The 14,502-nt window shown below is 67.9% G+C and overlaps 1 protein-coding gene across 1 annotated transcript; it reads right to left on the bottom strand.

Annotated features, from left to right (window-relative positions):
• Positions 1 to 412: 412 nt before the first annotated feature.
• NKX2-3 (NK2 homeobox 3) lies at positions 413 to 3,825 on the bottom strand. The gene is made up of 2 exons (XM_074960084.1): positions 3,483 to 3,825; positions 413 to 1,590 (listed from the first exon to the last, which is right to left on the bottom strand). The coding sequence occupies exons 1-2, from the start codon at positions 3,823 to 3,825 to the stop codon at positions 962 to 964; spliced, it is 972 nt and encodes a 323-aa protein (XP_074816185.1). The 3' UTR covers positions 413 to 961.
• Positions 3,826 to 14,502: the final 10,677 nt, after the last annotated feature.

The raw sequence follows: 14,502 nt of genomic DNA, 5'->3' as shown, positions 1-14,502 counted from the left end.
GGCGACTGCCCTGAGCAGCCCCGCCGCTGGCTCCGGGGCTGGGCGGGGTGGTAGCCGGTTTTGTACAAGGGACTCGCCTCTCCGCACCCGCGGTGAAGCCGCCGGCACAAAGCAGGGCTCGGCGCTCCCCAGCTCGTCCAGTGCTCAGCCGAGGCCTGGGCGCGGGGCAGCGGAGCACAGGGACCCGGCAGCGCCGAGCCGGGGAGACCCCCATGGGGGCTGGCTGGGAACAAGGGCAAATCTCCCATTGACTCCAACGGGGCCGGGGCTTCACCCCTAACGTACAACATCCCGTGGGCTGGGGCGAACGGAAATCCCCCGCCCGCTGTCCGCTTCGGTCCCTGCCCGAGGCCACGGGCTCCCGGGCCGCTAACAATGAGGCGCGGGGGCTATTGCACCTGGTTTATTAAGTCCCTCGCCCCTGCGCGGGCTGGCACTTACAGCGGATACAGAGTAGATACAGGGGCCCGGCTCTCCGCGCGGCTGCCTCCCCCAGACCCCGACACTTTGGCTTTTTACAAGCGAAGCTGCTTGGACGGTGCGGGGATTCCAGCTCCATGCCCAGCCCGGCAGCCGAGCCACCCAGAGCCGGGGGACGCGTTCCCATCCCCGGCCGCCGTGGGGGATCGGACAGGCTTTGGGCCGAGCCCCCTTCTGCCCTGCGGCCCCAACAGCTGCTGCGCCGGTCCCCCGCCCCCGCCAGGGGCACGGAGGGGCCGGGACTGGGGCTCCGCGGAGCGCAGCGGCCCTCAGTTGCCCCGCCTGGGAGGAGGCTGGGCCATCGCGCTAGCCGGTGTTTGCAGCTCCCGCCCTGAGCGAAGCGGCGCGGAGAGCTGCGCTGGGCTCCAGTCTGCCTCCAGCGAGCAGCCTTCGGGCACCAGCCGGGGGCGGCGCGGTTCCCTGTCCTTCCCCGGGGCCACCAGGCTCCCTCCTGGCCCAGAGTGTCCGCCGCCCCGCGCGGCTACCAGGCCCGGATCCCCTGCAGAGCGCCCTGGCTGCAGGAGGGCCCCGCGGGCCCCTGGTGCAGGGGCTGGGCCGCGCCGCCGAACGCGCCCAGGTTGCCCACGTTCACGAAGGGCCCCGCGCCCGCGCCGGGGCTGCAGCCGGGCTGCCCGCCCGCGCCGCCCGCGGGGTAGCTGCAGCCGTAGCTGGCGTTGTAGGCGGCCGAGTTGCCGTATCCGTAGGCCGGGAAGCCGCTGTAGGAGTAGGGCGCGTTGTAGGGCGAGGCGTAGCCCGGCGAGCCCCCGAGGCACGGCTTGCCGTCCCGCACCAGCACCGGCACGGCCACCCGGCGCGGCGGCGGCGGCGCGGGGCCCAGCTCCAGCGACTTGTCCTGCCGCTGCCGCTTGCACTTGTAGCGCCGGTTCTGGAACCAGATCTTCACCTGCGTGGAGGTGAGCTTGAGGCTGCTGGCCAGGTGCTCGCGCTCCGGCGCCGACAGGTAGCGCTGCTGCTTGAAGCGCCGCTCCAGCTCGAAGACCTGCGCCTGCGAGAAGAGAACGCGGGGCTTCCTGCGGCTCCGCGGCTTCGGCCTCTCCGCCTCCTCCGGCTTCGCCGCGGCGCCCGCCGGCGGCTTCAGGGCGCAGCGCTCTGCTCAGGGGAGAGGCAGGGTTAGGGCCGGGGCAGGGGAGCGGGCCTCGCCCAGGGGGCCGCCCCGGCCCGACTTCGCGCCGCGAGCCTGGTGCGCGCCGCTGGGCACATGGCCTGAGAACAGCCCCGGTGCGGAGCCGGCCTCGGCCCAGCCAGCGCCCCGGGCCCAGGCCGCGGCCGGGCGGGGGCTGGACTGTGGCCTGCCGGTGCGAGGGGAGCCGAGTGTGTGTTTGTGCGGGATGTCCTGGGGGGTGTGATGGTCTGGTGAGTGCTTGCACGAGTGCACAGTGGTGTGTATTTCAGTGCCTGCCTGTGCGATCGCGGTGTTGCTGTATGCACAGGGTGGCTGTGTGTGTGTGTGTGTGTGTGTGTGTGTGATCGCGGTGTTGCTGTAGGTACTGGGTGGCTGTGTGTGTGTGTGTGTGATCACGGTGTTGCTGTATGCACAGGGTGGCTGTGTGTGTGTGTGTGTGATCGCGGTGTTGCTGTATGCACAGGGTGGCTGTGTGTGTGTGTGTGTGTGTGTGTGTGTGATCGCGGTGTTGCTGTAGGTACTGGGTGGCTGTGTGTGTGTGTGTGTGATCACGGTGTTGCTGTAGGTACTGGGCGGCTGTGTGTGGGGGTGATTCACCCCCCAGCTCTGTGTGTGTGGCCAGGGCTGTGCAGTATTTCAGGGCCCCGAGCTGGGTGTGCACTCCCTGGGCTGCGTCACATTTCATGCCTCTGCAGAATCCCAGCTGGTGTGTGTGAGCAGGGGGCTAGAGCAGTGTGTACAGGGGGTGCTGAAAACCATTGACCCATACTGTAAACCCTGTATATGGTGGAAACCACTCCAAGCCATGGGGTCTGACAGCCCTCCCCCGCCCCGAGTTCCAGCCCCGGTGTGAGTGCAGAGAACAGAGGGGGTTACAGGGCCCGGCTCTGCTCAGGGGTTCTGGCCCCTCACTGCTGGCCGGGAAAGCAGGTCCCTGGCGGGTCCGAGCCCCCTCGGGCAGCGGGGCAGTTTGTGGGAGAGTCTGCGCTCCAGGCTAAGCGCCGGCCTCCCCGAACTCATCCCTCGCATGCCGGACTCAGGCCGGAAGGCAAAGAGCAAGACACTCCCGCGCTAGGCTGACATCCCTGCACGCCGTATGGGGACAAGGCGGGGTGCGGCCTCTGTTCTTTCCCGGCACCCACCCGCTTCCCCTCACGCACCCCGGAGCAGCGGGAGCCGCCAGATCCATTCGCCTGTCTCCTCCCCCTTCCTCGCCCGAGGCCTGGGCCCACCGCGGGGCCGGGACCCTCCCGCGTCTCCGCCGGGCCCGGTTCTGCCCCTCCGAGCAGCCTCCCGGAGCAGGAGCGGGCCCGCTCTGCGCCCAGCGACCCCGTTCCCCCACCCTGCCTGGGGTGGGCGAGTTCCCGGCTCCCGAGAACGGGGCGCGGGTCGGATTCGGGCGCCACTTCGGCGAGTTCAGTCCCGGGGCCGCCTCTGCTTGCGGGGGGCTGCCGGGGCCGGGGCTCGCCCCGCGGGTTATTGTTCCTGTCACAGCGCGGTGCAGCGCCAGGGTCAATCGGAACAGAGCCTGCCCGCCCCGCTGCCCTCCCGTCAGCACCCGGGCACCGCGGTGACCCCCAGCCCACGGACCTGCCTTCTGCGGGCAGGGGGGAGAAACTCGGGAGAAGACCCGCGCGGGGCGGACTCCGACTTCACTCCTGCTGGGGGCGGCAGCGGTGGAGAAGCGCTATGGGGCGGATGGGGACAGCGGGTGCCGCGGCTGACCCAAAGTCCCGAGCCCTGCCGTGGGGTGATGATGGGTGGGGGGAAGTTGCAGGGGTCCCTTGCCCCTGCCCCGCGCCGGGTTCGCACCGCATTGTGAACAGCGCGGCCGCGGGGTCGCGGCCCCCATACTCACTGGGGTCCCGATCCGCGGCGCGCTCCAGCTCTTCTCCCGGGCCACTGGGCTCACAGGAGCCCCGCAGCACCGCGTGCACGTAGTTTTCCGGGGAGAGCCCCACGTCCCCTTGGCTCTCCGCCGCGGCCATGGAGCTCAGATAGGACAGCTTCTCCTCCTCCTCCTCTTCCTCCCCGTCGGAGAAGCGGGAGCCGTCGCCGGCCGCCAGCAGGCAGGCTGCCGAGTGGAACTGCTGCTCCAGGTGCTGGTGCAGCGGGAGTCCATAGTGCGGCTCCGGCTGCTCCAGGTTGAGGATGTCTTTGACAGAGAAGGGGGTGGAGGTGACGGGGCTCGGTAACATCATCGGGGCAGCGCGAACAGCCAATAGACCCTGGGGGCGGTGCAGCGCCCTGCGCAGGGCCCGGCGGCGCTCCGGGGTGCTGGGGGGGCGCAGCGCCCTGGGCGGGGGAGCAGGCAGCGCCGCGCGCTGATAAACGAGGGGCCGCGCCTGCTCCTGGCTAAGTTGCCTCCATTAGCCCGGCGCTGGGGGTCTGCGTTTTGTTACAGCCTCTGCGGGGACCAGCCAAGGGCTCGCGAGCCTCCTCTGCCCCGGGCCAGCACGTCACGGCGAGGAGGGGCCGGGGCCCTGTGGGCAGCCTCCCCATTGGAGGGTGGGGGTGGCTGAGCCGGCCCCTTGAGCCCCGGCCCGAGATCCGGCTGCCCTGCCAGAAATAGCAATGTCTTAAAGGGAGGCTGGGGGAGGCTGCTCCCAGGAGCGCGCCAGACCGGGCCTGGCACCCACCTGGCTGGGCAGAGGCTGCGGGACGGTGTGTGGGGGTCAGGGAGCCCCAGCTGTGCGGATCCCAGGGGTGCCCTGGACAAAGCCGGTGCTCATGTCAATGCTAAGTACATGTAGGTAGGTAGGCACATCACACAGCTTGCGCCGGGCCCGGGGAGCGCTCAGAGGCCCGGGGAGCGCGGGATGGTGCGCGGGGGTCTCCGGACAGGTCTACCCAAGGGAATCGCTGTGAGAGAACAAACCCCTGCCCTCTCCCGGCCTAGGGTCCCACTGGAAAGTAGCCAGAAGTCTCACTGAGCAGCTCCTACGGGCGGCGGGCGGTACTGCCCCGGGCCTGTGCCGATTTCTGTCCTGCCCCGCACCCCTTCTCCCCGCCCGAGGGGTTCTCTCCTGGGCCTGCCTCCGGAGAAGGGGGCCACCATGCCCCCTGCCTGGAACGCGCCTGGCGCTGCTCTCAGGAGCAACAGCCCTGGGGCCGCAGTGGGTTCCCAGGCAGGCGAGGGCCTGCAGGAGCTGGGGGATCCCCGACGAGATTCCCACCTGGGAGCCCCCCTATTGCCTCCAGGAGACTGAAGCTGCGAAACGGACAGAGGAGAGTTTTTTGAAAATAAAGGGTAAACTCTGGGCTCCACTGAAGTTAGTGGCAAACTCCCCAGGCCGCCCCTGGGCCTGCGCTCTCAGCTGCTGTGAATTGGCCGGGCTCCATTGTCTTTCATGGAGCTCTGCTGGTTTACATCAGAGGAGGATCTGGCCGAACTCCGCCGTCTGCGCTGCCGTGAGATCAGGATCGGCCCAGAGAGTCCATACGACTGTGGACGCTGCAATTCAGAGCAGGGCAGGAGACCCAGACCCAGCACCGATCTCTGCTGCCGGCGCGGGCCGGGCTCTGTCTGGGAAGTCAGATCCAGAGCTGCAAAGGAAAACCCCAAACGAGCCGAGCTCTGCAGGGAAAGCCCGGGACGGCCCAGGACACAGCAGTGTCGTTCGTTTTCGTTCTACACACGCCCGGGGAAGCGAGAGCGTGTCGCGGCGTCGAGGGGAGATCGAGGCAAAGGGGGGACAGCCCGGCAGGGAGGCTGCCTGCAAAGGGGGGTGCTGAAAATAATTATCTCCCCGCAGCGAACCCTCCTGTGAATTATCGCGGCGAGGGGCCGATAACCCGCGCTCCGCGGCCCCGGCCACGGGTCCGATCCTGGCGCCCTTTGGAGGCAGCCGGGGAAGAAAGGCCCGAAAACGGGGAACGAGGAACCCAGCTGTCCAGTCAATCCACCGATGTCTACAGATTTTTAGGAAGAAAACAGTCTCTTCCTGGCGGCCCGACTGGGAGGCGGCGGGCCCGGGACCCTGTCGCTGGGAGATTTCGGTATATGCGGGGAAGGGCAGCCGCTTCCAGGAAAACAAAAGGGAAAAGCGAAGGGGGGACAGTGACAGCGGGGATATTTCGTTTTAACGAACAATTGTGTTGCTCCGCAGGCCCGTGCGAATCGAAACGGGGACGCCGAAAGCGGATCCCGTGGCGCCGGCGGACCGGAGCACGGACCGCAGGTCGCGTGAGTACCCGGCGCACTCGGGGGCTGCTCTGGGGGCTTCCCGGCCCCCCGGCGCTCTGGCTTCCGCGCTTCACCCCAGGCACTCGGGGAGGCGAATCGCGCCAGCCCGACCCGGCGGCGGGTTCCGCAGGGTTCGGGTCCAGTTTTCTTTCTCCACCGGGTGTTTGGTTATTTCCCGATTCTTCCCCGTGGTTCCCGCGCCCCAGCCGCAGGCCCCGCTCGGTGTTTGTGGGCAAAGAAACTCGCCGCAGCCGGAGCAGTTCTGCGGTTTATTTACGTGTAAAAGTTAAACCGAATTTAATTCCTGCGGCGCCGCCGCCCTGGCCCGTGCGACTCGGACCCGGGGATTATCGCTAATAATTATCACTAATCTAGATCTAAAAGATTTCGATACAATAACTGACTATAATTTATAATTTCCGCCGAAAACATTTGGGTGCAAGAACCGATCGATAACAATTTCCGCGAGAGACATTTCGCTGCGGTAGCGGGCGGAGAGGGGCTGATCGTTATTACACACCGCCCGGCTGGCAGATGATCATTATCAATCGCACATTTCAAATGAATTCGATACTTGCCGGGCGGCTGCCGCCAGCTCCCCTGCACCGCGCCGCCGGAGGGCACCGACTGCTCCCGGCTCCGCGGGAGAGAGCCGGGCGTTCACAGCGTCGTTCCACGGCGTTCCCTGCCGCGGCGAGCTCACCCACCCCGCCGCCCCGGGGCAGTGGCAGGGCCTACATGGGGGCCCGATTTCGGCCTGGGAGCCGCTCCCTCTGCCTTGGCCGCCTCCACCCGGATCGGGCCCCCCTGGCTGTTAACATCGGCCCGGGGCTGGCTGCTGAGCGCCGCACAGCTTTGGAGGTTGCGGCTCCTAGGGGTGAAATCCCGGCCCCGCTGCCCCCCAGTGACTTCTGTGGGGCCAGGGTTTCGCGGGGAATCCGGCAAGGGCCGGTGAGGCTCCGGGTGTTCCCGCAGGGCCGTGCTGATCTGAGCAGGCCCGAGGGAAAGGCAGCCGCCCCGCGCTCCGCAGTTAGGCGGCCTGGAAAGGCCCGAGCGCCCCGAGCCGCCTCCCCGAGCCTTGCGGGGTCCCCGGGCTGCGAGGCAAGGGGGGAGGTTCGGTTGCGATTGCAGCTGGCGCAGAGGCCCCGGCCTGGGTAAGCGCAGGAGCCGCAAGCAGGGTGGAGCGGGCGCCGGTGTCAAGCTGTCTGGGTGTGAAGGATGCACAGGAGCCCCCCCCCCCGCACCCCGTGGCCTCCCAAGTGCCCTGGCCCCCAGGGCTCCCGCGCGTGTTCTCCCGAAGCTTCCGGACTTCCCCGGCGGGATCACGGCCCTGCGGGGTCCGGGAGTCTTTCACCGCAGCGACCCCCGGCCGGTTTGTCCTCGGGGGCGGCTCATTCCCCCGACACTCGGCGTGGGGAGGAATCTTCACGGGCCTTGGCAAGGGGAGCCTGGCAAAGGCGGGGGGCGCGTTCCTTCCCCGTGGCTGCGCTGCGCGCTGGGACTCTGCCTTTGGGGGTCCATAGCCCCTGCACGGGGTGAGCCCTTCCCGCGGCCTATCGCCCATACGCTCCCGTCTCCCCTGTAGCCCCGATCAATGGCACCATAGCCACGCTCGGGCCCGCGCCGGGCGGTTCCTGGCCTGGAACCCAGAAGGTTGCTCGGCCTCTTGGGCCCTCAGCTCCCCCGCAGCCCCTAGAGCCTGGTCCGGGGAGGCTGGGGCCTACTCCCCGCACAAGGCCTGCATCCCTGAGCCTGGTTCTGGGCCCAGCCGGGACTGCGTAGGAGTCCCACGGAGGCCCACCTCCCTGTTCCCAAGCCCGGCGCATCCAGGAGGGGTTGACCGCGGGACGCATCCAGCCCAGAACGCTGTTTTGGTGCAAAGGCAGAAATCTGGCGGCTCTGCGGGCGCTCGGGTTCCGCCAGGAAGCAGCGGCGCGGGGAGAACAGGGGGGGTTAAAATCACCCTCCTCCGCGCCAGGCCTGTTCGCAGGCCGCGCGGATCTCACCGAGCGCGGGCCTTTCCGCTGACCGGCCCCGCACCCTGTTCTGGGCATGGGGCTGTCCCGGCTTGGCCCAGCAGCCCAGTGACTCTCTCGCGTCCCCCAGCCGCTGCTCACTTTAACCTTCCTGGTTTTTATCAGGGTTTAGCTTAAATCCGCCCCCAGCTACCCGTCGTGGCTGGGCAGCCGAACGCTGCTCTGCCCGGGCCAGGCGGCTCCAGGTGGGCAGACGCTGCAGTCGGTTAGTGTCGATATTAACGCTGTTACAATCCGCCCGGCTGCCCAGCCTGGGGCAGGCCTCGCACCCCGTGGACACCGCTGGGGAAGCCCTGGACGGGGGCTCCTGCCCCGGCGTTTCACCCGCCTCCTCCTGGCAGCGCCCTGCCCCCCTTCGCTCCCCTCTGGCATCCACCCCACACCCAGGCCCTGCTAGAGCGGGCGGCGCAGGCGGCTCAGGGTTGATGGAGTTTCCCTCTGGGCCCTGACGGGTCTGTGGGTCGAGCCCGCGGGCTGTTTCCCCAGCAGGGACCCACTTCCCCTAGCGCCGGGGCAGTCTGATTCGGCTGGGTGCAGAGCGAGTGGAGGGACTGGATGGATCCGCTCCGAGCTGGTTCAGCGGGTGCGGGCCCGGCTGGACGGATCCCTGCGACCTCGGCTGTTGAGGGCCGCTATTCTTAGAACCCTACATCGCAGCAGCTGGCGGCGGGGCCCGGGCCGGCCCGGGAGCTCGCTGGCAGGGAGTGACTGACCCGGCGAGGGAGGGACTCCTCTGTCCAAGGCCCGAGACTGCAGCAATGGGGCGAGCTGCATAGACGCACGGGGGGGGGGGGGGGGGGAGGGAACAGACGGCGGGTCCGCGTGTGCTGAAAGACCGAGGGCGGACTGTAGGGACCCACTGGGGTGGGCTGTGCACGGGGTTGGGCGGATCCATGGGGGCACGGATCCGAGCAAACGAGCCTCCCGCGGTGGCGGAAGCGTCCTGCCGCGATCTCCCGGAGAGCCGGTTCATTCAGCTCGATCCAGCAGCAGCCGTTGCTCCCCGGGCCCGATTGCTCCCGCCGTGGGGTCATCGCAGGGGGCTCCACCAAGGCCGGGTCCTACCCGCCTCCCTCGGGGCTTGTGCCCGGCCGTGGCTGGCGACGCAGAGGCGGCTGAGCCCGGGGCGGGGATTTTAGTTCCTTCCACCCGGGAGCCGTCCCCCCGGAGCGGCGGCGCTGGCGGGTCGGGCCCAGCCGGGACAGGAGTTTGCTCCGCCGGCTAGGGGTGTCTTTTCCCCCCGGGAGTGAAAAGTGGGATAAAAAACTGCGATTTACTCGGGCCCGAGCGCGGCGGCGGGAAGGCCGGGCCGGTCTAGAGCCGGGGGCTTCCCTTTCTGCCCAACGTGCCTAGGGACCCGGCCCCCGGGGAAAGGGGCTGGGACGCCGCAGGCACTCCAGCCCCGAGGGCTGCGGGCAGCCCCCGCACACACGGGCCCAGGGGAAATACCCGCCGCGGCTGCTCTTCCTTGCCCAAGAGTTGTTGGCCTTATTGGAAATCCCGCCCGGCCCGATTCCCCAAAACGCCCAAATAAGGGAAAGGGAGCGCGGCACTGGGGGGAGGATACAGCCCGGGGGAGTCACATGAGCCCGGGCCCGGGCCCCGAATCCCCTGCTGCCGCCCCGAATCCCAGGCAGGGGCCGGATCCTGCACACGCTCCCTTAGGCTGCTAGCGTGCCTGGCCCGAAAGGGGTGTGAGCGCAGGGGGCAGCCCAACGGCTGAGGGAGCGCAGCCCGCAGGTGGGCAGTGCCGCTGTGGGCGATCCCCGGCTGCGGGGAGCCGCAGGGTAACGTGCTGCAGGGAAAGACCGGAGGCCGAGCCGGGGTGCCGCAGACGCCGGCCTGACCACGCCTCACGGCTTTGGGCTGGGCCGGAGCACAGCGCCGGTGTTAGGGTCCTTGGAGCGCGCACAGGGCCCGCGTGGGGAGGGACAAGGGCTGGGACCGGGGCTGCGCCAGCGCTCGGGAGCCGAAGGAAGGTGGACCCATGGCACGAACCCTCCCAGAGGCAGCTGGGTCCGGCCGGGCGCAGGCGTGGCGGAGTCTGTTCCGGGCTCTGCCACTCACCTGGGGACCCCCACCCCCCGCGTGTGTTTCCTCTCTAGCCTCTGCCTTGCCTCGGTGGGGCAGGGGCAGTGGGCCTGCGTGTGAGCGCAGCGCCCCCCAGGCTGGGCTCCGCTTCCCGGGCCACTACTGGTCCCTGCACAATTAATTGATAAACCCCCAGGGCGCTGGGTGCCCCTGCGCTGCGCTTGGGCGCAATGGAGAGTCGCTGCGCCAGTGAAATGTTGCTGGAGGCCCGTTGACAGGGGCTCTGGCTGAGGCAATATAGGGAGCTCTGTGGAACTAGTGGGGAGGGAGAGCTCAGTGGTTTGAGCGTTGGCCTGCTAAACGCAGGGTTGTGAGTTCAATCCTTGAGGGGGCCATTTAGGGATCTGGGGCAAAAATTGGGGACTGGTCCTGCTTTGAGCAGGGGGTTGGACTACATGACCTCCTGAGGTTCCTTCCAATTCTATGAGGGTGGGAGGGAGGGCGGCTGGCTTGCCAATAAAGGAAGTTGGGGGTCCCAGTGTTGGGCGTGTCCCTGGCTGTGGGGACCAGCAGGTGGGTTTCTTGCTCCGGGCAGTTTGGCCCCGGGGCTTTCCCCGCCTGCTGGGCCAGGGGCTGAGGGATGGCTGCGCTATTAATGGTTATTTTATTTATATCATTAGCGGCGCCCGCTGCGCTCTGTTTACAGCGCGGCCTTGTTGTCCCAGCCGCTTCTCCGCTCTGTTTAGACAGGGGATTATTGTAATGGATGGCCCTCGCTCTGCGGATGCTGCGCCCGGAGCCAAGACCTAGCAAACAGCCCGGGGGGAGGCCCGCCCAGCAGCGGAGGCGCTGGAGACCTCGGGGGAGGCGCTGGCGCCGAGAGGAAAACGTTTCCCTTCCTGCAGGAGCCCGGGGCTCAGGGTGCCGGGTTGGCAGGCCGGCGCCCCTCCGGCACGGCCCGGCTACAGGGCCCGCTGGCCGGGAGATGGGCGCTCCCAGGCGGGGTTGCTAATTGCTCCATTAGTGCCTGGGGGCTGAGTGCTGCTGGGAGGCCCCGCGCTAATGGCTGTAAACAAACAAACATTAATCCCGGGCTGTCTCCAGCTACGGCCCGGGGCCTTTGATCTTCGCCTGTCCCGGCCGGCGGGACACAGCAGAGCCGCCTCATTGTCCCGTAATCCCGACCGCCGCCCTCGGCTACGGGGACCCGGGCGGCAGGAGGAAATCCAGAGGGGGCTCTAGCCGGAGCAACACCGGGCTGAGGGCCAGGGCCGTGTCTCTCTTCAGGCGCGGCTCATCTGCCTCCAGTCCTGTCCCGGCTGGGCTCCCGCATAAGAGGCCGGCGGCCCATGTGCGAGTGACACCCAGGGGCGGCGCCTGCCAGGCAGGGTGAGCCCCGCGGCCAAACCGGGGTGTGCGCGCCACGGAGCCGCCGCTGGGCGCTGACAGCAGCTCCCGGAGCCCCGCGGGCTCGCACGGAGCCTCAGGGACTGGAGCAGAAACCCGCAGCTGAGACTAACGTGTGGGATAGAGGAAAAGGGGGCGCCTGGTGTGACGGCCGGGAGAGCTGCGGGGGAGCCCCGCCTTTGCGCCCCGGCCTGACCCTAGCGCTCCCCTCGTGTTCGTTACATCCCAGGGCGAAGACTTGCCTGCGATGGACCCGCCCGACCCCTCGGGGCGCAGACTGCGGGAAGGGGCCCCGGGACCCAGGCATCGGACAGCAGCTCTCCTGCCTTCTGCGCCCATCCCGGGGCGTGTGTCGCCATCCCGGACGGCGCCGTGCGCCGACCGGGACCCACAGGGCCCCTCCAGGGTGACGCCCGGCAGGGGGCTGCTGCGGGTACCCGGCCAGGCCCGTTTTCCCCGCCTCTGCCCGACGCTGCCCCCGCGCCAGCTCTATTTACACAGAGCCTGCCCTTGTGTAAACGCTCCCGCTCCAGCGTTTATCTCAGGGCCCGTCTGTTTCTCGTTCTCTGTCAGCCGCGGCCCGATGACAAATGGGCCCTTCCCACGGGCTCTGGCCAGCTGATTTATGTGGGAACCGCAGGGACCGGGGTCCCTGGGACGCCCCCAAACGGCGCTTCCCTTTCTCCGGCGAGCTCCGGGACCCCAGCGCGCAGCTGCCTCCATGGGTGAGAAAGGGGTGGCTACAGCCGGGACCTTGACACCCCACCCCGATGGGGGGCCCTGTCTCTCCCCAGCAGGGGAAACCCAGCTCCCGCTGTGCCCCTTCGCCACGTGCCCCGAAGCCTCCCAGGGGTCGGTCCCTCTCCCTGCCCCCTGCTCTGACCCGGGCAGCGAGGGGTTCCAGCCCCTCCGCCCCATTCCTGCGCGCCGACTCCCTCCTTCCCTTCCCCACAGCGCTCGGCGCAGCCCGGAGAATCCGGGCGCAGGACGCGGGACTCCGAGTTCCGGGCATCCCGCCGCCGGCGCTTCACCGGCACCTGCCCCAGCCCGATGCAGACCTAGCAGCCAGAGGGCTAGTGCGCGGCGGCTCCGCCAATCAGCCAGCAGTACTGCCGGTTCGAGCTCATCTGCATATTTAATTGGCTGCGGCGCGGAGCCGCAGGGTTTGTGCCTCACTCGCGCTCGGCCCCCACGATCTCTAGGGCTGGGCCTGGGCCCAGCCGGGCTCTCCCTGGGAGCGGAACCAGCCCCTGGCTGCGGCGGGACCGGCTCCTTGCTCCGCACCCACAGGCTCAGCGCCCCTAACGGTCTTTGCAGGCCTCAGCGGAAGCAGCTCCCATAATTTCCAGCTGCGTCCTGGGTCGCCTGGAGTTGTCCCGAGCGAACGCAGCGCGGGGCCCAGTTCCCCGGCCCGGTTCGCGGCGGGCTCAGCCCCGAGTGCTGTGCTCCGCCCGCAGCGCAGTGCCGCCAGCGCCGTGTGGGGCGCCCCAGCCCCAGGAGAGTCCGGGTGTGGGGCACTGTCTGGAGGGCGCCTCGCCCGGCTGCTGGAGAGCGCTCAGCACTGGGACGCCCCCCATGTGCTCCCCGGGAGCGGTTGGCTGGCCACAGCCTGGATGTGCTGCCCACCGGAGCAGGCGATCGCCCCCAAGGGCCTGTCTGAGGTGGGGGTGTGGAGCCGCCGCGGCCGCGGCTCCGGTCGATGTTCGCCCTCCCTGGTTTGTGAATGATTCTCCCCCGGGCCCTTTCTTGCCCCCGCCCTTGGCCGCAGGGGCCAGGCTGAGGTTTTGGGCCAAGGGCGGGAGCCGGAGAGAGGTGCCGGCCGGCACCCTCCATCCCTAGAGCAGTCACTAGGTGGGCCCCTGCAGAGTGGGTCCCCGGCCTTGCCCGGGCGCCTCTCCAGGGCCGAGGGACGTTCTGGGCTTCTCGGGGGGAGCGGGCAGGGCCGCGGTGCCTTTGGGCTGACAATGAGCTGACAATGACCAGCAGCCAGGTGCACAGCAGAGACTGGAGCAGGGTGTGTGGGGGGAGGCTGAGAGCCATTGAACCAGACTGTAAGCGCTGGGTATGATGCAAACCGCTCCAAGCCAGGGGGTGCAGCAGCATCCCCAGTTCCAGTAGCTCTGGCAGGAGCTGACACTAACCTCCCGGGCAACGAGGCTTCTCTGGCCATGTCAGGCTGTCACCCAACACTCAGTCTTTGCCCGCCAATTGGCAGGAGAAAGGCTTTTGTAAGGGCCCAGCCTTTAAGGGCATTAGGATGGGCTGTCACCGCGGGCGAGCCTGCCAGGCCTGGACAACGACCCGTCTTCAATTCTGACAGCTGGCGTGCCACGGAGTTGCAGTCCTTAAAGCCACCGCGGCTCGGTGCATCGGTGCGAAGCCCACGCCCAGAGCCAGAGAATGGCTCCTTCTCTGTGCCTTGGTTTGTTGGCGCCAGGGATGGGCGGAAGAGGGCACGGGAGACGCTGCAATGAGAACGACAAGGAGCAGCCTGACAGTATTTCTAGAAGGAGGGCTTGGGGAAGGGGACACCGAAGCAAGGCTTACAGGGGCTGGGGAAATTAAAGTTCTGCGGACACGGGGTTGTGTAGAAAGAGGTGAGATCATCACACTACAGGGCATTAGGTGAGAAATGCCAAACCCCGTCCACAGCACCCATCCGGGCTAGGGGAAGTCCAGAGACGGAACCTGAGGTCTGGGGAGGTCTGAACGCTGCCCGCGAAGACCCGGTATCCAAGTGGGAAATTTGTAACAGGCACAGAGCGCAAAGGAGCCATTGACACCATGGGATATTCCTGCTCGCCCTTGGTCCAAGGCTGTCACGGGGCTCGTTGAATTAACCAGGAGAGATTCCCTCTCGTTGGTGGATCAGTTCAGCTGTGTGTTTTGAACGGCGCACTTGCCCAGCACGTCGAGTAGCGGTCGAGTAACACATCGCAAATCGCGCTTTCTCACCAAGGCATTCCAGCGGACTTACTCCGCAGCAGGTCATAGCCCCCCACGCCTCAGTGGCTGAGTGCAGAAATCCTCTTCGATGCGCTTGCCATGGAGGCAAACGGACGAGCAGAACAGCCCGTATAAACAGCGAAGACCTGGGGTTTAGGAACGGCTTTGGGTTCAAGCCGTAGATAGCCAACCTTGTTAGACACTATCACAGCACAACACGTGCGGCTCCAGGGACAACCGGCTGCACCATTGTCCTCCGCCTGTGACAAAAC

This window comes from Natator depressus, chromosome 7, assembly GCF_965152275.1.
Source record: "Natator depressus isolate rNatDep1 chromosome 7, rNatDep2.hap1, whole genome shotgun sequence".
Classification (NCBI taxonomy): Eukaryota; Metazoa; Chordata; order Testudines; family Cheloniidae; genus Natator; species Natator depressus.
The sequence above is the reverse complement of the archived record's forward strand: the minus strand, read 5'-3'. Positions and strand labels throughout refer to the sequence as shown.